General features: G+C 36.0%; 1 protein-coding gene across 1 annotated transcript; it reads left to right on the forward strand.

The window, feature by feature from the left end:
• The first annotated feature begins 14,963 nt into the window (after positions 1–14,963).
• Positions 14,964–16,077, forward strand: LOC122312351 (heavy metal-associated isoprenylated plant protein 26-like). Its single transcript, XM_043126926.1, has 2 exons — positions 14,964–15,185; positions 15,559–16,077. Exons 1-2 carry the CDS (start codon positions 15,099–15,101, stop codon positions 15,940–15,942), a joined length of 471 nt encoding a protein of 156 aa, XP_042982860.1. The 5' UTR covers positions 14,964–15,098; the 3' UTR covers positions 15,943–16,077.
• The last annotated feature ends 7,328 nt before the right edge of the window (positions 16,078–23,405 follow it).

The following is a 23,405-nucleotide window of genomic DNA, read 5'->3' on the forward strand; positions in this document are numbered from 1 at the left end:
CGAGAGAGAAATATTAGATACAAATCTCAAAATATATAAATTATATGCATACTTTTGTTCTATTAAAAAATAAAAAAGTTTTTTTTTTTATATTTTTTTTATAAAGAAATTGTATAAGATCCAAGAGAAAATAATAGTCATATTTAAATGTTAATAATCGTCTCCGTCAAAAAATAAGCTTAGAAAACACAGTAGCTAGGATCGATCTTTATTTTTGAAAATTTAAATGACCTCTAGCTATGTTTTTCAAGGAGAGTGTGAACATATGATCAGATCATAAATCAACAATGCATGGCACCGGCCGGCCTGAATAATATATAGGAACTGTTACATTAACATCATGATCTCAAGCAAGTTAACGATCGAGGCCACTGCAATCCATGATATCGTGATCATGAGTACTTATCATGAATATATATATGGACAACTACTCATCGATTCCATTAATTGATATTCTTTGATTTTTTCCACACGAAATCGAAATTACTATATATATATATATATAAACATACAAGGAAAAGAAAAATCACGAAATATTATAACGACGACGTTCATTGTCGGCCTGCATGCAATATGCATGCCTCTAGGAAAATTATGACCCATATATATATATATATATACATACCCATATATATATATATGTATGTATGTATGTATGTATGTGTGTATATCATGGCCATATATACGCACGGCCACATGCATGCATCAACATGCAGATATTTTTTCCTTGAATATATATCGCCAATATCGATCGAACCCAATGCTTTATCCACAAATGGGAAATGATCTGTCTGCAGGAAACTTGGTTATCCTTTTTGTCAAAAGGAAGTATCCATTAACATTGTGATCATTGGCTTTTTTTCGGAAGTTGTGATTACTCTTTACATATAATATTTTGTGGGTAGCTGGTATATTAATTCGTGGGTGACTAAGTTTGCTATTTCTTGTAGGTGGTTGAAACATGAAATCAACGAAAGATCATCGATAAATCATGCTGATGATCATTCTTTTGACAAAAGATAGGGTTATATATTCAATATATCATTCATTTTCACATACAGAAATTGATTTCCACCGCTCAATATAAAACAGCCTAATTTCCGTCAACTTAATTAATTAATTAATTAATTGCAAGTAGCCTAAGTACCAATTACTCTAGACATGCTTTTATTTATTGGAATCATGCAATACTCGGGTTTTCAAAACCCCATCAAGAACATGATCAGTTATTCATGAAGGGGAGCCTAGCTATAGTCTTATACCATGAGTTGTACTTCAGAATCTGGAAGATCGATCCTCTCAAGACTTCTTATTTCTTGTGGATATATAGCAGCCTGATTTCTGATTTCCAGCCTACTATATATATATATATATATATATATGTGTGTGTGTGTGTGTGTCATATTTCTTCATATGCGTTGATTTAAAAAAAAAAATTTGTGATACTTAACTCATGATTTCAAAATGCATGTGTGGGTGTCGGCCTTCAAATAGAATTACTCATTTCCTTGTAGGTACACTTGGAGGTCCAATTAATTAACTCTTAATGAGGAGAAATGCTTTATTTACAAAAAGATGCCATAAAAATAAATTTATAAATTGACATGCACAATTTCTATGTTTGATTGTAAAGCTACTTTTATTATAAATTAGATCTAATGTATCATATGAATGTGAAATCATGAGTCAATTTGTAAATTTACTTTTTTAGGATCTCTTTGTGAATACATAATATTCTTGTAGATTATGGCCAATACCAAGTATATAGCAGTGATTTCAAATCTAAAAGTTAAGTGTACTCTGACAACTTTACGGAAGGCAAAGTTTGGTTTTTTGGGGATGATGGTGGAAAAGTCGACAAACTCATACTGCCACTCTAGTAAATGAGATTTTCACCTTATACAGCTTCTCGTTCAATTCTTTCGAAATCTTTGGATCATTTTCCTCGTAGCATTTCTAAAAAAATAATTATAATATGGCATTGATATATATGTATATATTGAGGAATGGTATTCGTTGTAATTCTTTTAACCACAATCTTTTAATTATCTTTTGATGTATGTATTAGTCAATAATTGAAAAAATCTAGTTAGTAATCAAAATTTAATCATCCCCAATCATATTTCTTGTTGGAAAACATAACCTAAATGATAATAACTTAAAATATGTGCAATTAAGGATCATTATTCGAATTGAAAATGAAACAGAACATCCCTCGCTAAAGAGTAATGAGATATTAAAATAAAATTGACCTTATAAATTAATCCACAAAGCCATATGGGAGAAGATCAATACAGAAAATTGAATATGAATATATAATTGAATGATATATAATCCATTGGTGAATGACAAGGCTCTCATTCTCTTTGGGGAACAGTACTAAGTAGTAACACTTTGGTTTTTAATCTCTTGAATTTTGAGCTCTTTGATGATCGTTGTTTTTATTTGATCATGATTATTCTATTGGCGTGATTGATTAAAATAATTATTTTATATTAAAAAATAATACAACTAATTATAATATTAGTGTAGTATATAAAAATTATATAAAATTGAATGGACGTATAATTTTCAATTTTATATAATTTTTGAACAATATATAATTATAGATGGTATACGTTGCTCAACAGGCAACACACGACCCCTCCCCTGGCCCAGGCCACGTAGGACGGCACCATGCATGCATGTCATGATCAGGATCTCAAGGTCCACAGCCCAGAAAACAAGTCATTGGGAAAACTCCCCTCATGCTACATTTCCCCAAGTCTTTTGAAAACGGCCTTCATCAATGTTTTTTGAAAGCATATGCATGCATGGTAATTTCTTCCGTTTGCATGCGAGAGAGAGAGAGATCGAGCTAGCGCATATGGTGGTGGTGGTGGACCCACGTGCAGCCCACCAACCCTGACCAAACGAACCCCCTTTCACTGCTCTCTGCCACCAAGTGTGCAATCCATGTGAACCCAACCCCCCCCCCCCCCCCCCCCCCCCCCCTCTCTCTCTCTCTCTCTCTCTGACCCTTTGTCTCTCTCACTTCATTGACTAGGTGTTTTTTTGTAATGAAAGACTAGGGTTTTATTACTATTGTTAAAAGATGCCTGCCGAGGTGAGAAAAAAGCCAAAAACCCATGTCTCGTATTTGATGAAAAGTCTTTTCTGTAACTCCCCAACTACTTTCTTTGCTTTTGGCAAAGTGATATGATGCACTCCGTGAGTCTCACTTCCCTGAACAGGCCAACCCCACCAAACTGTTTTGAATTTGTACTGGGTTTCAAGGATAACTTCCGAAGAATCGGGGTGAAAATTTCAATGATATTGAAGATTTTACAGTTTTTTAAAAGACATAATAATTGCCTGAATCTGGGGTACTAATTATGGACTATTTTACCCGAAGGAACAGTAATTTGGACATGCTATGCGCCACCATTTAGGGCTATATATGGACTATAAATGTGAACGGATCAGTACATGCAAGCTAAACATTAATTAATTAAATTGCCCACCTTGGTATAATTTCTGTGAACTTGCATATATAGGAATTAGGAGGCACGTATTTTGAAAAAAGGGTGCTGGTTTATGCTGAAAGTCTTTGGAGAGAATTAATATTGAGGGACAGAAATCTTGTGCAATTTGGAAAGTCATGCTTTTTTCGTTGAAGTTTCTTCCGAGTCCTTTCAAAATCCCATTCAATGAAACCATTCTCTTATATATTGACAGCACCAAAAGGAAAAAAGAAAGAAAAAATCATGAAGACCAGTCACTTCACGGCCACCACCTGCCGTTCAAACTTCAAACTCAATCAACTAACAGCTTAGGCCTTTGAAAAAACTGCCATCTTGGGGACATGACAATCCAAAGATTGCTGATTATAATCACACTTTATTCAGAACCATACCGTAATCCATTACGCGTAAGCCTTTTTCACTGCGTTTAATGTTGATCATGTCGTGAGGTTACAGAGGTACCAAATTAGCTACGCGGTCTTATATAGATAAATACAGTAGGAAAAATATGCTCACAACTCGGTTTTGATCTTTCCAAAGTTTTGGATGTCGTACCGGAGTCCGTATCGGTTAAAACACTTGAATGAAATATTTTGATATTGGTATCGTTTCGTATACTGTTTCGAAATAGTCGATATATGAATAAATTATATATAAAAATTATATTATAAAATAATAGTCTATATATAAATAATGAATTAGGGATAAAAAAATGAACTCACAATATGAAAAAATGAAAATAAAATAAAATAAATACTGAAATATTAACTGGTACGAGAGGAAATATAGGTCGGTACAAGCTTAAATATTAGCCGGTATGACCAATATTTGAGGTGGCATGAAACATGTGTAATATTTATACTAAACCAATAGTCGATACAGAATATACCAGCCAATATGATATGGTATTTAAAATAATGGATCATCCACGACGACCACAAGAAATAAATAAAATAGAAAGGAAAGCTCATTCCACCTTATCACCCTGTGATAGTATATAGGACTTTCCACAATGTGCGACTTCATATACGTTGACTCGTTGAGGGGTATGTGGAATACTAAAGTGGGTTTATGATATATATACATATAAATACTAGCCAATAGCATGTACAAAACACGTTTATCTAGTTAGGTTAAACATATTTTTTACAAAAAATAATATGGTTTTTTTTAAAAAAAAAGCTTGATTAATGAATAATTTAATATATAGAGACAAAAAAAGTAAACTTTAGTAAATATATTTGGATAATGATAGATTGGTAAGTATAATAATTACATATTTAGATATATTAGAAAACAAAAAAATTAGTTCAAAATTAAAATCAATATATATTAGAATAACATAGATAAATAAAAATATTATCATTGTCATCACAATAAATACTATCACCACACTCAATGAATGTATAAGATATGAATTTTTTTTAGGATGTTGGATGATAAATTCAAATCATGTGTTTTAATATAATTTTTTTAATCTCAACATATTTGAATAGATCTTGTTTAGATCTGAGTGTTTTTTTTTAATATTTTTTTTTCATTTTGTACTTGTTCTTTATTATCCTTTTTTTCCTACAGATCTCATGAATATTTATACTCATATTAATATTTGAATGTTTTACAGAAACGTATGAGATGGTGAGTTTGAAGGGGTAGGTAGAGAGGTAGATATCGGAGAGTGGGAGAGAGATTCGAGATAAGAGGAGAGAGAAAATCATGAATGAGAGAGAGGTAAAAAAAGACAATTGTATTTCTAAAATAAGAAAGTAACGGATTTGATAGACTAATTAATTAATAGAAAAATTAAAAAAAAAAGTTACTTTAATAATTAGATAACCATTTATTATAATATAATAAATATATATATATGTGTGAATGTGTTGAATGTTGTTAATGAATTGTTAAGGGTCATTAATCGGAAATTCTGCTTTTCTTTTATTTTCTGTTCCCCAGTTTGTCTCTGTTAATGCAGCAGCCATCATGCACATATAGATTATAATATAAATATTTGTTTGTTTTAATATTTTTAAATATTCATATAATTAGTCAATTCGGAGATATGCCAAACGCGCAATATATCATGGTACTGAGATTGGATCTAGAAATCATGATTAATAATGTAATGCATTGATGCTCTTATTCAAGTATTATATATGATCTTTAGCACGTACTAATGTTGTATATTTTATATAATATTCATGGTTTGAGAAAACATTAATATAAAAAGAGGAAAAATCAAGGGGGAAAAAATTACATAAATATTTCATGTATTCTTAATTTGTATTTGTTAGTTTTGAGAGAGTACTTTATGAAAGGTTGGTTTTGGATGAATATATATACCTAGCTATTGGCAATTGCTTAGTAGCTTACGACATGCATGCATTAGGAGTTAATGGGCTACTACTTTTAATTATATCGTGTCTGGTAAAATTAAGGTTAATATATAAAGAGAAATAATATTTACAGTTGTGATTATGTAAATGCCACGTAGTTTTTTTAAAAAAAGTGAATTAATACGGAATCTACATGAAAAAAAATTAACTTTTTAATTGTGAATCTTACTCTTTTTTAAAATAATTACGTAACATTTACACTCTATAACTATACGTAACATTACTGATGCAAATAAATCTTCGTTAGACTTGTCAAAAGCTTATTAGATTCTAAGAAGGAAATGAAAACCTCTTGACGTTTTCATCCATGAATCACTTTAATTTATTGCTTTTCTTTTTTCTCGATCCTCTATCTTTATTAACTACGTACGTACCTTTTTGAGCCATACATGATGCGTCTCTCACGAGCACATGCATGCAAGTACTAGTAAAATATAAATAAACTAAAAGGGCTCCCCGGCCATTTTCTTCCATGTTGGAGCTCGTTTATATATGTATAGCTCCCTCATAATTAAAGAAGAGGATCAGATCAGAGTTAATGGTTAATGCATGCATGCGATCGGTCAGCAGGTTGATTTCACGATATTTTTCTACATTATTGGAGACCGATCGACACGGAAGTCATGTGAATTGTCTTTGGGGGTGAGGCCCAGATATCTGGTACCTTTCTTTTTCTAGGATTGAAAAACTCAAAAGAAAGGTAGCAAATTGAAGAAAAGGGACGCTTTGGAGTGCTTCTCGTGCAAATTTGACTGCTTGTTCATTGTTTTTTATATTCGATCTAGCTGCTGGGTGATCAGTCCGCGGTGGGATGTGGATGACTCTCCGTGTGGGGTATTGAATTATCTATACGACCGTTCGTCTCATGTGCATGCAACGTACATATTCGCTTTTTCTAAAGCGTATTCATTATTCTGCCTTTTAATTTCAAATCTTGACTTATTCTCAAAAAACAAAAAAATTCAAATCTTGACTTGTTCAGCTAGCTTGTAATTTCCAAGAAGCTCATGACATCTGTGCGCGCTTGATCTAACACCATGATTTATTTTCTGGCAAATTGTACATACATATCTTCAATATTATCTTCATTTACGGGGATCAGAGCAGAGAGAGAGAGAGAGAGAGAAGATCTTCATGCATGAGGAACCTCTGGTTTCTGGTCTTTGAAAGTGTAACGTCTCATGTACGTGTTGCCCGTCATGATCAGGATCTCAATTCGATCTGATAATTGCATGTACAGGCCACTTCTATTTTCTTTTTTCCGATTTAAATATATGGACTGAACGGATCAGAACTTATATATATATATATCATGTGATGATGGTTCTATGTAAATTACTAGCTAGACATAATAAAAAAATTATACTGAGAAATAAATAAATAAATAAATCCACCAACAAGCTTGTAATTAAATAAGACCATGATCAAATGAAGTAATATATATATAGACCTCTTTTAAAATTCGAGAAAAATCCAAAAACCAAAACATGAGTATTACAATAGAGTAAGATCATTTTTTTTTTTTTTTTTTTTACCTAAGATTGATTCTCTCTCCATCTCATGATCATATGATATTAATTATAAGCTATTGAAAATTATTTGTTATGCATATTTCACATGTTTACCAATCATTTGACGTTATGTCGTAAGTTTTGGGGACGATAAATATAACTTTTCATTATAAACGCACGCATCAATGAAAATCGTCTTTGGTGTGCACTGCAATTTACATAATTTTGTTTCCCAACATGTTGATCATGAAATCCATAAATTGACCTTCTCTGTTGAGGATTTTAGTAAATCAGTTATTGATTTATACAATCCTCGTTAATCTTATCCTCCTTGATTGTAGGAGATGCGGTTTACCTCTTATAATTATCTTTCCTATTTTATCTCATTGTATTCAAATTATACTCTGTTTTGTATACATCTATATAAATGGAAAACTCCACCCCAAAGAAGTCTGGTGGTTTTTACAAACTTTGTTATGGTATCAGCCTCTTTTTTGGATTAACATCCTTGATCCACTCATGGTCGATTCTTCTTCTCTTTCAAAACCAAGATTCACATGATTACTATCAAACTTTCATCCACAAATTATCTTCTCTGGCGGAATCAACGCATCCCTCTTCTTCAATGTCAGAATCTCCTTAGCGATATTGATGGTTCCATTGCAGCTCCTCCAACCACTATCACCTCTTATTCTTCTTCTTCTCCACCGAATCCTAAATATGCGAAATGGCAACTTCAAGATCAACGCCTTCTCAGTTTCCTCTTCTCTTCCTTGACTGAAGAAGCCATGGCTGAAGTCTTTGGTCTTACCATCGCTCGCAATGTCTAGCTTGCCTTAGAAAATTCCTTCAGCCATATTTCCACGATTTGTAAACTTCACATCAAGGATGACTTGCAGCTCATAAAACGTGGCACTTGAAGTGTCACTAAATATTCTCATTCATTTAAAGTTTTATGTAATCAACTCACTGCAATGGGTCGTCGATTGATGGCACAGACAATGTTCATTGGTATCTCAGAGGATTGGGCACTGAATGTGCTAATTTTTCTACTCCCCATATGTCTCTCACCCCATTACCAACTTTCAAAGATTTAGTTCCCAAAGCTGAAAGTTTTGAGATTTTCCAAAAGTCACTCAGGTCCTCCCTTGTTTCCTCTAATGCTTTTACTGCTAGCAAAGGGCATTTTCCTCCATCTTGGGGTGGTGGTAACCCCAAATCACATGACACTTGACCCTTCTTAGTTGGAAAAGGTTGAGCATTATCATGGTACGGACTGCATAATAGTGGGAAATGATGTTTTTCTCCCTATTACTCACATTGGCACGCTCTCTCCCTCTTCTAATGTTAAACTTTTAGATGTTCTTGTTGTCCCTCGTCTTACCAAAAACTTGTTGTCCACTAGCAAACTGACCTTTGGTTTTCCTCTCTCTGTCACTTTTTCTCATGATAATTTTGTTGTACAAAATCGAGTCACAAGAACAACGGTGGCAACCGGTAAATGAGAATGTGGTCTTTATGTGCTGGAATGTCGCAACTCTGCATTTGTTTCTGTCCTTAGAAATACAAATTTACATGCTTCATTTGAATTATGGCATGCTCGCCTTGGTCATGTAAATAACTACGTTCCATCTCTCTTGAATAAAAAAGGACAATTATTTCTCACTTCTTTATTGCCTAATTCATCTCCTTGCTTTACTTGTCAACTTGCTAAGATTCATCGCTTGCCTTTTTCCCTGAATACTACTCGATCTAATGTTGTTTTAGGTCTCATCCATTACGATATCTGGAGTCCTACTTCCGTCAAATCTAATTTGGGATTTATCTATTATGTGTTATTTATCGATGATCACTCTCGTTTTACTTGGCTTTATCCCATGAAATTGAGATCCCATTTTTTGGATATTTTCCTTCAATTTCAAAATTTGGTTAAAAATCAACACTCCACCAAAATCAATATTTTTCAAAGCGATGGTAGTGCCGAATTTATAAGCAATCGGTTTCAATCTCATTTTCGACAATTTGGCATCCACCACCAAATGTCTTGTCCATATACTCCTTTGCAAAATGGAAGAGCTGAGTGCAAACATCGTCATGTGACGGAAACTGGCCTTACCCTTCTCTTTCACTCCCACGTTCCTCCTTGGCATTGGGTTGACGCTTTCAGCACATCGACCTACATTATCAACCGGTTGCCTATGCCTATTCTTGGTGGTCTTTCACCTTTTGAAGTTCGATCTAGTAAGTCTCCAAATTATGATAATTTCCACCCCTATGGTTGTCAAGTCTACAGTCTACCCTTGCTTACGCAGTTACGCACCTCACAAATTTTCTCTCCACAGCTTACCGTGTATTTTTCTTGGCCCACGTAAAGGCTTTTGTTGTTTTGACACTGCAACTTCTCGCACATATATTACACGACATGCTCGGTTTGATGAGAATTTTTTTCCATTTTCAAATACTTCCCATTCCACTTCTATTGCTAACATTGGTTTTTCCAATTTTTTCAGGTCCTGCTCCCTTGAAACATCTCCCAGCACATCTTTTCCCACTGCTACGTAGGTCCCTACCACTGCTCCTTGTCATTTTTGTGCCGATGACTCTATTGTTGAGCCTTTGCAGGTTTCTTCTTCTGCTACGGAGTCAACACTTTCTTCGGCTGCAGTTTCACCAGCACCTGCATATGCTATGGACTTGGTTCCTTTTGCAGATCCCATGGCCCCGTCCCATGCCACTACTTCATCTGTTTCTTCTGCCTCTCATCCCATGGTTACTCGTGCCAAATTTGAAATTTTCAAGACACGACACCTAGCCCATCTCAACTTCTTGCAGTCTTCACCATTTGCTTTATGCTCAGCTTGTCACCTCTGAGCCTAAGGGGTTTAAATCAGCTGCCAAAAATCTTTCTTGGCTTGTTGCCATGGATGAAGAGATGAAGGCTCTTCAAACAAGTCATACTTGGGATCTTTTTCCCCAGTCCTCCAACACTAATATATCGTCAGTTCCAAATGGGTTTTTTGAACTAAATTTCTTTCCGATGGATCCATTGATCGCTTCAAAGCATGTCTCGTTGTAAAGGGCTACACTCAACTTCCCGATCTTGATTACACGGACACTTTCAACCTTGTGGTGAAAGACTTCTCAATTCGTGTTGTTCTCTCTCTCGTTGTGTTTCACAAGTGGTCCTTACATCAACTTGACGTCAAAAATACTTTTGTCAATGACATTCTTCATGAAACTATCTACATGGAGTAGCCCTCAGGCTATGTTGATCCTTGCCAACCTCTCCATATTTGCAAATTAAAGAAGGCCCTCTACGGCTTGAAACAAGCAGCCCATACTTGGTTTCAATGTTTTAGTTCATTTCTAGTAAAACTTAGTTTATTTTACAGCCTCACAGGCCCTTCTTTATTTGTCTTTAATCGGCAAAATGATCTTATTTATCTCCTCCTCTACGTTGATGACATCATACTCACTGGTAATAATTCTGCTCTCACCAACCAATTTATTACCTAGCTGCACTCTGAGTTTGCTATCAAGGGTTTAGGCCCACTGAATTATTTTCTTGGCCTCGAGGCGTCTTACATCCCAGACGGCATTTTCCTCAGCTAAGTAAAATACGCTACTAATGTCTTGCCCGTGCTCAACTACTAGACAGCAAACCAGTTCCTACCCCTATGATTGTCTCTCAACGACTCTCCTCCGAAGGTGCCCCATTTGCAAATCCCACTCTCTATCACTCCTTAGTTGGTGCCTTGTAGTACTTAACAATTACACGCCCTGGTCTTGCCCATTCAGTCAACTTTGTAAGCCAGTTTCTTCATGCGCCTACTGATGTTCATTTTCAGGCAATCAAGTGAATTCTTCACTATTTAAAAGGCACACTTCACTCTGGTCTCAAGGTCACTTCATCCTCTTCTATGGGTTTAGTTGCATACTTGGATGTTGATTGAGCTGGATGCTCAGACACTAGATCCTCCACCTCTAGCTACTTGATCTATCTCGACAATAATCTTATCTCTTGAAGTGCCAAGAAACAGCCCATGGTTTCTCGTTCAAGCTACGAATCCGAGTATCGTGCTCTCGCCCTTACTGCTGCTTAAGTTTTATGGCTCACTCATCTCCTATAAGATCTTCGGGTCACTTTAACTCACCGGCCTCTCCTTCTTTGTGACAACAAAAATGTTTTTTTTTTTTTTCCAACTCCAATCCCTAGTCCCACAAGCGTGCCAAGCGCATTGACCTTGATTATCATTTTCTACAAGAGCTCATTGTTGTTGGAACTCTTTGTCTTCAGCTTGTTCCGTCCCACTTACAACTGGCTGACGTCTTCACCAAGAGTGTTTCATGGGATCTTTATGTCTTTTTTTGATCCAAACTTCGAGTTTGTGTTAATCCCACTCTTAGCTTGCGGGCGACTATAGAGAATTCCGGTAAATCAATTATTGATTTAAGGAATCCTCCTTAATCTTATCCTACTTGATTGTAGGAGTTGTTATTTACCTCTTGCAATTATCTGTCTTATTTTATCTCCTTGTATTCAAATTATACTCTATTTTGTATACATCTATATGAATGGAAAACTCCACCCCAAAGAAGTGTGGTGGTTTTTATCAACATTGTTATTCTCTCGTACGTCAGCGTGGATAGAATGACCTAGCTAGATCTCGCTTCTTAATTGGTCGCTCAAATAACATAACCATGCATGCAGGACATCAACAAAAATCTCATAAGCTGTGAAATCTGACCCTATATTTGAGATTGGGCATTCGAAATTAAGATGCCCTAAAGACGTCGGATGCCTGATCCTCAGATGCATGCACCGGCCAGCTTCTTGATTCCGAAATTAAGGATAAATAGATTTTATATATAAAAAAAGGGACAAAAAATTGGCATGTCAAACCTATTTATAATAACTAACAATCTTTGTTTATTACACTTTGCAAATATAATAATAGCCTTTATATATTGTTTGAAAACTGCAAACAGCTTCAGACTAAAAAAGACCTAAAAAAGTTAATATACCATGCAGAATGGTACCACGTTGCGCGTTATGCACTTCCATATGGCAACATTTTATAGCCGTTGAAGGGAAAAAGACAAGAAGAAGAGTATGCGTTATGGTATATATACACGACGTATTTAATTAATTAATTGTTGAACATTGACCCCCCCCCCCCCAAAAAAAAAAAAAAAAAAAATCCAGGCGAGGACAAGGCAACATTTTGTCTCTAGTACTATGGTCGATGTAGTCATAAAATAAACTAGAACGTCCGTCCATCTTCATGTGAATACATAATCACTAAACAATACCATTTTTTTTTTTTTTAATATATAGAGTCAAAATTAAACCGTATTTTTCGAAACTTCCAAAAGGAAACTTGGCCATTTTGCCGTGATCAAAGGAACATAAACAAATATTTGGTACTGTGCAATATCAATCCATCCATGTGATGATCTGTACGTATTCATGTATTATATATATATATATATATGTATCCAACTGAATAGTTAAGTTTTATTCATAGAATCAAACAACGTGGAGACAGGCATATGGATTGATCCTAGGACAAAAACGCTGATCTACGTACCTAGAAATTAAAATATATGAACATGAAGTTACAGATCACCAACAATATAAATATAATACGTGACGTGTGTGCGCATGCGCATACGCATGCAAATTATATATGTACAGCCAAATTAATATGCTAAGTATATATTCACGATTTTGACTAATACGTAATCAAAAAAATAATAATTTATCTTTTGTCTCACCACAGTGCAATATTTTGGGAACTAACAAACAAACAGCGGACCTGCTCTAGTGCTCTGTAACACGTCTAACTACGGCATGATGACTCGGAGGGTGTTGAATTGAGTGGGCTGGAATTATGGAGCCCATCTTCTAAGGCCACAAACAGTAGGCCTAAATTAATGAGGTAGAGGCCCATGTCCAGAACTTGGGTTAAATTCAGAACTGAACGTGCATGAATGATATGGGAAAGTGAGAGCTGAACTCGTAATTAATTGCTCCGCCTTGGTGGTTTAATCAAAACTAAAAATTTTATTTTATTTTATTTTAATTTATTATTATAATTTTTTTAAATTTAAATATAAAATATAATAAATAATCTAATTTTTTTAAATCCAATACAAAATTAATATTTAAAAATTATATCATAACAATATTTTATTAATTACTATTTAAAATATTTCACCTTATCTTATCTCATCTGTGTAATCAAACTGGGCTATTAGGTTTTCTAATTCAACCTACACTCGAGTATCTAAAGAAAACACCAATTATAGCCATTAACAGTAGTGATTTGTGTTTCTCACCGCATTAATTAGATATTTTTTGTTATATATATATTAATTTGAACTTGAACTGATTGTTTTGTGAGATTTCAAGATTTAATTAATAGCATTATATTTCATTTTTAAAAGCAAAATTAAATTAGATTATTCTTGCTTTGTAAACCGATAATTAATCAAGATATCGTGGTACGTAACCAAGAGAGCTATGAACGTATCGTCATCAAGCAGCTTTGCAAGCTATATATATATATATATTTATCAACACTGTCACAATCCTTAACGATCTAGTTAATACGCAAAAAAAGCTTGATCAAACTCCGAATTTCATCACGCAGTTGACATTCATGATCATTAAGAGGAGTATGATTAAATAAGTATTTTTTAATAATATTATGATTTTTTTAAAAATAATATATTTAAAAATATTAAAAAAACACATTTAAAAAAATTTAAATAAAAAACACATCATTTAACTAACCGTAACTCTCTTAAAAAAAAAACAAAAAAAAACTAACTGTAACTCTCAACTAGAACTTCCAGCTGTAGATGTATTCCTGCCCTTTGGAGATATACTCAGATAAACGGATGAATCGACCATCCCCCAACCCATACGCCCTTATCCAAAGAATAAATCTTCCCAACCCCCCAACACCCTACCTCTTTTTTATTTTTTAATATTTTTTTAATATTTTTTTTTGAATTTATTTTTTTAAATTAATTTAATTATTTTATTTATTATTTATATATTAAATAATAAATAATAAATAAAATAATAAAAATTAAAAAATAAGTGGAGTGTTGGATCGAGTTAAAAGTGGGTCCACCATTCCGGTAACACACCCCCATCACGTGGGACCCATTTTATAAGCTCCGGTTCCACCCCACCCTAAAGCAAAGCTACGGAGGACGGCGATTGGCCGTCATTTCAGTTTCGAAAGCGCGTGGAAGTAACCTCTCTCATCTCGCGCCAAAACATTTAGGGTGCAACTTGTAACGTCGGGGGTCCACTCCCTGTCAGTCAGTGATTGGATTTCCCTACACAGCTCAGTTACCGATTATTCTTAGCTCGACTGTTACCATGGTGGACGGCTAATCAGGACACGCGGCAAAATACCAGTGAGCCACGTTCCCTTTTTTAATTACCATTCTTAAATGGCGGACGATCCAGATTTGAAGTGGGAACGCATGGATGAGATCACACTCCGTGAGGTTGCTTATAAAGGCAGATGACCTCTCCCCTTCCAAACATCCGAAGTCAAGCGTACTATCATTGTCACTCCAGATATTCATTTCTCTCGTTAATGCTTAAAGATTCCATTCCATTCCTACATAAACCACTGCTCGGTTGCACAGAAAAGTAGTGGAAAAAAATGGGTGCTTTGGATCATTTTTCTAACCTCTTTGATTGCTCTTATTATACTCGTCGCTCCAAGTACAAGAAACGCAAGCAATTGCAGGTAAAATCTCTTATTCCACCCTTCTATCTCCTTCAAATTTCCTGTCTTTTTTAAAGGGCCACAAGAGACGAGTTTATTATTTGTGTTTTCTTACTTGTCTGTCGGCTCATCTTCGTACTGGGCATGGAATCTGTAACGGTAGCTTCTTCCCTGAAGTGTGCCGTTCCAAGTACACCCAGTATAGTCTTTTGCAAAGTAGGTCCCGCCTAAACTAGGATACGAACCTATATTGCCGGACTTGGCCGGCAGGGTTCCAGTGTGATTACTAGAAAATTCGTATTCTGAACGAGGCCAGTAGACTTTTGCCACGTATGGACTTTGTCTTGTATTTGGGATCTGAAATAGTTGTTTTTTGGGTGATTGATTCAATCAGACGGTGGAGATCAAGGTGAAAATGGACTGCGAGGGATGCGAGCGGAAGGTGAAGAAGGCGGTGGGGGGAATGAAGGGAGTGCAGCAGGTGGCCGTGGAGAGGAAGGCCAGCAAGGTGACGGTCGTCGGATACGTGAATCCGGCAAAGGTAGTGTCCCGAATCGCTCTTAGGACGGGCAAGAGGGCCGAACTCTGGCCCTACGTCCCATACGATGTCGTCGAACACCCATACGCTGCTGGGGTTTACGACCGGAAGGCCCCCGCGGGATACGTCCGAAACGCGCAAGACCCGCAGATTTCACAGCTGGCACGTGCCAGCTCCACCGAGATTCGCTACACGACCGCTTTCAGCGACGAGAACACCGGCGCATGTGCCATAATGTGATCTTATAAATTGCCAACTTTATTAGTACTATTATTAGTATTAAGGATTAAGAATCTCAGATCCTTAAATTTGTGTACTTTTGGTTGTTTAATTTTGTCGGATATATTGGAAGAATTTTAGTAATTTGCCTGTAAATTAAGCTCTTTTTGTACTTCGTTATCTACGCAAGTAATAAATAGTCACGCATTATATTATTAATAAATTTTTATTTATAAGTATTTTAATTAAATTATATATATAATAATAGACGAGATATTTAAGACGCCTCATGTCTCGGGATTCGTTATAAACGTATGTATTGAATCCGGTCGTTGTCTGTAGACAGTTCGTGTTGGGGTCTCTAGACAAACTTCATTGGATGCGTTTCGGTGGTTAGTAAGTTAGTGCCGTGTGTAAATGAATGATGCATTTGTCTGTCTGCTCGCTATTGGTTGATTAAACATAGGGAACAAGGTGCAATGCCATAATGGCTCCAATTGGCCATCACCCTCCACATCTCTCATGCCATGCTGATGCGCAGATGGTGAGAGCATGATGACATGGCGGCTAAAAGAAAGAGATTGGTAAAGCAGCTGCGAAATATTATAGCGAGCCGGTTCTCGAATCTAGGCTTTAAATACGGCCCACAACTTTTGTGTGTCAGACATCGTGTATCTGGGAATTAAAGTACAAATATTTTAGCCGCAAGTTACATTGGAATTTTACACGTCTGCGACGATTTGTTAGATCGTAAAAGAGTAGCCAGATAAAATTACGGACAATTTGTAAAACTTCCTTCTGTATAAGTTATTTGTGTGGAAATGGAGATCCTCCACATCGATATATAATGTTCTTCTCGTTGAGCAGAATCCAACCAACACCTTCCTTCCGACTCTAGGAATTTTTCCCAGAGCATACTTTTGTCATGGGAATTGCCAAGGGAAGAAGTAAACCTTCCTTTTTTTTTTTTTTTGAAGTAAGAAGTAAACCTTCTTGAGTAACAGAGTTGAACCAAAACAACAATTATTGGAAACAATGCAAGCAGCAAACCTTATTATGTCCTCTTCACACAAATCAGAGTTTGGATGGGATCACACAAAGTGAGATTTGTTCCCCACTGTTCACAGAGACTCGGCCCAAAAAAGTGAAGCTGTAACTCAGCAGTCAAGAATTTGAGTCACTTAAATATGAAGAACATTGCAAAAACATCCCCACTGAAAAGATAAAAAGGAAAAGAGAATCTTTCCCGCATAGCTTTTCTTCTCTAAAAAATGGCATCTAATAAGAATGTGCCATATAGATACTATTTTTTTTCCTTGTGACTGCATTGTAGAGAAACTTTTCATTTTCCTTCTCTCTCTGTCTCTCTCTCTCTCTCTCTGGGGAACTAATCCCTCCCTCGAGCCCAAGCCCCTCCCACTCTATCCAAACACTAAAAATGCAACAAATTGAATCATATACAAAAAAGAAAAATAACAAACACTTCGGCAATTTATTCTTCATTTTGTTGCATGTTCTTAGAATCTTTTCTTCACTCTTTTGATGATTCAGGGAAATCAAGAAGTCATCTTCAAAGCTGCTTCTGAGTTTCTACCCATGATCATTGAGGGGTTTTTTTTTTTTTTTTTTCCAATTTTAATTGTAGTAAAATTTAAACCAAATATCGGAAAGATGTATGTACGATGTGTTAGATGATAAAAGATAGAAAACTACAAGTCGTTTATATTTCTGTTTTTACTTCACATTGTAGTTTAAGAGTTTATATTTATTTATTCTTAATTCTTTCTTTTACACAGCTGTAAATAGGAAATTGGTTTTATTTGTCTGTTAGTTTGTTACAGAGTAGAGTTGTATATAGGCTACGACCTCCTTTCATTTTCAATACACAGAGAAAATATACAGAGCAACTTTTGCCTCCATTACTACTCTCTGCTTCCCTTTCCTCTATTTTTCTTTCACTTACATGGTATCTCAGAGCCAGTGAGAGCCACAATGGAGAACTGGGACTCGCACACCCCACCCAATTCACCTACCCACTCAGAACTTCATCCAAATCCTCCCTCCCGATATCTCAACCTTATCGATCCCACCAACCCTTACCGTTTAGTTCATGGTGATAGTCTTTCCATCGCTCTTTTTGTTGATCTACTCACCACCGAAAATTACATAACCTGGTCTCGTGCAATGAAATGTGCTCTTCGAACTAAAAACAAGCTCGGTTTCATCGACGGCACCCTCCCCAAACCCACTCTTCTTGCTGACCCATTAATCGACCTCTGGGATCGTTGCAATGACATGGTAGTGTCATGGATCCAAAATTCCATGACTCCCTCTCTTAAATCCAGTGTTGCTTTGTCGACGATGCACACGAACTCTGGCTGGATTTTCATGAGCGACTGTCTCACCAAAATGGGCCTCGAATCTACTAGTTGAAGAACGCTTTGGCTTCTCTTTCCCAAGAACATGACTCGATAAGCATCTATTATAGCAATCTTAAGACTCTTTGGGACGAACTGGCCATTTACGATTCCCTCCCAACTCGTACCTGTGGTACTGTGAAGGCCCTTTCGGACATATCTCAACGAGATTGTGTTCTTCAATTTTTGATTGGCTTGAATGATTCTTATTCACCCATACGTGACCAGATCATGCTTTTAGACTCTTCCCCCTGTTTCTAAAGTTTTTTCCCTTATACAGCAACAAGAGCCCTCGCAACCCCAACCTTCTGAAACTTTAGCTCTTGCTGTCAAGAAACCTTATAATTTTTTCAAACCATCTCCCAAAAATCAAACCATTCCCAGAAAGGACCATCCCTATTGCACTCACTGTAAAATTTCAGGCCACACTGTTGACAATTGTTTCAAACTTGGCAATGCTGAACCTCCTCTTTGTACCCATTGAAAGACTGGCCACACTATCAAAAGATGCTATAAACTGAATGGGTATCCACCGGGTCACAAATTCCATAACAAATAGCACCCTGGTTCTCATGCTAATCTTTTCATTACTCCTGAATCTGATGGTGTTGGTGAGGACAAGGTGGGCTTGACAAAGCTTCAATATCAACAATTGTTAACTCTACTCCAACCTTAGGATTCTATCTCGGCTACTATTCTGCACTTCGATTCCTCCAATAACCTAGGCTCACACTCCAAGATGTCTGGTATATCCAATTGTTTTTCAACACACACACATGCTTCTTTGCCTAGCATCACTTGGATTATTGATACTGGTGCTACAGACCACATTATTGTAGCACCTTCATGTTTTCATCAATTGATTCCATAGTTTCATATTTTGTTAAGCTTCCTAATGGGAGCTCAGCATTCATGACTCATGTTGGTACAGTTCATTTAACAAATACTCTCATTCTCATAGAAGTTCTTTGTGTCCCTTCTTTCAATTTTAATCTAATTTTTGTGTCAAAATTGACCAAATCTAACAACTGTTGTTTCCTTTTTTTTTTCTTCTTCTTCTTACTGTTTCATTCAAGACTTACATTCTTAGATCACAATTGGGAAGGGTGACCTACTGCATGGGCTCTACCACTTCAACTGTTCATACGTGCCCCCCACTGCCCTCACCAATTACGTTTCCATTTACAAACACCAATCACCCACTGAACTCACACACTTTGCTTTTGTTGCACAGAATTCTATACCATACAACCTATGACATTCTCGCCTAGGTCACTTATCCAAAAATAGGCTTCGCTTGATTAATTATCTCTATGTAAACACTCACAAATCTCATATTAATGAAATATCTTGCACCTTGTGTCCTTTAGCAAAATTTCACAAATTACCTTTCCCTGATAGTGCACATGCTTCCTCTAGAATATTTGAAATCATCGACTGTGATATTTGGGGGCCTTTCCTAACTATTGCACACGATGGTTCCAAATATTTTTTAACCATTGTGGATGATTTTTTCCATTCAACATGACTTTATTTACTCAAAGCCAAAGTTGAAACTCGCAAGTGCATTGAGTCCTTCTATCATTTAATTGAAACACAATTTAACATGAAACTTAAAATCTTAAGAAGTGATAATGGTGTTGAATTTCAAATGACAAAATTTTTTAACAACAAGGGCATTGGGCATTATTCATCAAAAAAGTTGTGTGGAAACCCCTCAACAAAATGGCATTGTTGAGAGGAAACACCAACACTTGTTAAATGTCACTAGAGCTCTCATGTTTCAATCTGGTTTGTCTAATAAATATTGGAATTATGTTGTCCTCACAACAACCTACATCATTAACAAACTTCCTACACCCATTTTGAACAACAAGACACTATATGAACTACTTTTTGACCAAAAATCAACATATGCTCATATGAGAATTTTCGATTGTTTATACTTTGCTACTACTAATTCACAAGGCAGAACCAAATTCCAACCTAGAGCCCGTGTTTGTGTTTTCATTGGCTATCCTTTTGAAGTTAATGGTTATAAACTTTTAGATATTCAAAACAACACCATTTTCATTTCAAGAGATATTATTTTTCATGAATTTGTGTTTCCTTTTCATAACATTAATTCCAACCTCTCCCCCTCTACAGATCACCCATTACCTTTCAATTCACTTCCTCCACCTTCAACATCACCAATTGATCCTTCCTTCCCTTCTCCTCTGCCCCAACACCACTACAACCCTTCACATTTTCCTAACCCTCTCCCTACCATCGAGACTCAATCACCTACACCTAATCCTGCACATAATCTTGCACCTACCCAAACACTTACAACTACCCCTTCCCCTACACAGTCCAGCCCACCACCTAACTCAGTTCCTTCCACACTTCCTACCACCACCCCATAACCTATCCTTAGAAGATCCTCTCGCCTTAGAACAGCACCCCAATATCTCAAGGATTGCCATTGTCACCATGTCATGCAGCACCCTTATGAGCAATCAAGTTCCAAGCAAGTTCCTGTATCAAATGGTAAACCATTTCCTTTATCTCTTTGTTTATCTTATCATCAATTTAACCCTGCTTTTCAAGCATTCACTACTTCCATTTCCTTGCACGCCGAGCCTCACTCTCACAAACAGGCCATTAAAGATCTTACTTGGTGTAGAGTTATGGAAGCTGAAATTGCAGCTTTGGAAAACAACCACACTTGGATACTTACTGATCTTCCTGTAGGTAAAAGAGCAATTGATTGTAAGTATGTTTACAAGGTAAAATTTCATTCTGATGGCACTTTGGAAAGATTGAAAGCTACGTTAGTAGCTAAAGGCTACACTCAAGTAGAAGGTGTAGATTATGTTGATACCTTCTCACCTGTAGCTAAGATGGTAACTGTCAGATTTTTACTCAGTGTGGCAGCCATTAAAGGTTGGTTTTTACATCATTTTGATGTAAACAATACTTTTTTGAATAGTAATTTAACCAAGGAAATTTACATGAAGAAACCACCCGGATACACTGAGGGTGAACCACATCAAGTGTGCAAGCTTCTTAAGAGTCTTTATGGCCTTAAGCAAGTTTCGAGACAATGGAATTCTAAATTGACCTCCTCTCTACTTGCGTTTGGTTTTGTTCAATCCAAATCAGATTATAGTTTGTTTACCAAGCAAGAAGGTGATTCCTACATTGCCATCTTAGTTTATGTTGATAATATCCTCATTGCTAGTAACTCAAATAGTTCCATCTCTTCCCTTAGAACATTTCTCAATAATCAATTCAAGATAAGGGACCTGGGCTGCTTAAGGTATTTTTTGGATTTAGAGATTGCAAGATCATCAAAGGGAATTCATTTATGTCAACGAAAATATGCCTTAGATATCCTTTCAGATTCAGGTATGTTGGGTTGTAAACCTTTAAAACTTCATTTAGAACAAAACTTCAAACTTAGCAGAGAGGATGGAAACCCTATTTCTAACCCCTGCATTTATAGGAGATTTATTGGCCGCTTATTGTACCTCACAATAACTCGGCTAGATATCAGTTTTACTGTTCAGTTGTTAAGTCAATTCATGGAAAAGCCCATGTCCACTCATTTGGCTATTGTGTACAAGCTTTAGAGATATATCAAAGCCTCCCTTGGTCAAGACATTCTCCTCTCCTCCTCCTCTCAAATTCAGCTAAGGGCATATTGTGATAGTGATTAGGCCTCTTGTCCTGACTCCTGCAGATCCATTACCGGCTATTGCATACTTTAAGGCCATTCACTAGTCTCTTGGAAGTCCAAAAAACAAAATGTAGTCTCTTGGTCTTCAGCAGAATCTGAGTACAGATCAATGGCCACCACCTATTCAGAGTTGACCTGGCTTCGTTATTTATTACAAGATCTCAGTTTTCATCACCCACAGCCTGCATTTCTCTTTTGTGACAACCAAGCTGCTTTACATATTGCTGCCAACCCAGTATTCCACGAGAGAACAAAACATATCGAGCTTGATTGACACTTAGTTCAAGACAAAATCCAAGATGGAAGCATCACCACTGCACATGTCACTTCTCAGACACAATTGGCTGATTTGCTTACCAAAGATTTGCCCTCCTACCTCATGCGGTCACATTTATCCAAGATGGGAATAGTCAATCTCCATTCTCCATCTTGCGGGAGGGTGTTAAATGATAAATGATAGAAAACTACAAGTCGTTTATATTTTTGTTTTTACTTCGCATTGTAGTTTAAGAGTTTATATTTATTTATTCTTGATTCTTTCTTTTACACAACTGTAAATATGAAATTGATTTTATTTGTCTGTTAGTTTGTTACAGAGTAGAGTTGTATATAGGCTACGACCTCCTTTCATTTTCAGTACATAGAGAAAATATACAGAGCAACTTTTGCCTCCATTACTGCTCTCTGCTTCCATTTCCTTTATTTTTCTTTCACTTACACAATGGACTAACAGTGAACTTTCTTACATTTTTACTTTCAGGTGTATAAAGCCTTGATAAACGAAATCAGTTCTATCCCAGGAGCAAAGGTGGAAAATTGGTTGTTCCTCCATATTTTTTCTAATGTAAATTTACAGTAATCTACCAAAAATTTTTTGGACGGAGCTGCAATTACCAGTTTAAAAAATCTTCCCTAGATTTCTTTCAAATGTTAGCGTGAAAATTTTTGGGTAAAGCTATAATTTTTGTATTTATAAAATACAGTACAATTTTTATAAGATCTAGATAAATATTGAATGGGTAGGATGAGAGAGAGAGAGAGATAGAGAGAGGGCGCTTGACGGGGCTGGGGACGTGCGGTGGAGTGCAAGAAATAATACTGAAGTGAATATGTTCTCTATTTTTCTAACGTATTAGATTTTGCTATCCCCTATAATGTGGTTCGTGATATTTAGATGAAGATTGCTCACGTATCTATTTATTATTTGTTGCCATTAAGGGACTGAAACGGCGTAACAGTCCAGAAGAGGGCCTCAAAGGAAAAATAAAGTTTTTTTTTTAATTAAAAAACAAAAATTCTTAATTACAAACCAAAATCAAGAGAAAAGTCAGAACATCAAATAA

This window comes from Carya illinoinensis, chromosome 6, assembly GCF_018687715.1.
Source record: "Carya illinoinensis cultivar Pawnee chromosome 6, C.illinoinensisPawnee_v1, whole genome shotgun sequence".
Taxonomy (NCBI): Eukaryota; Viridiplantae; Streptophyta; class Magnoliopsida; order Fagales; family Juglandaceae; genus Carya; species Carya illinoinensis.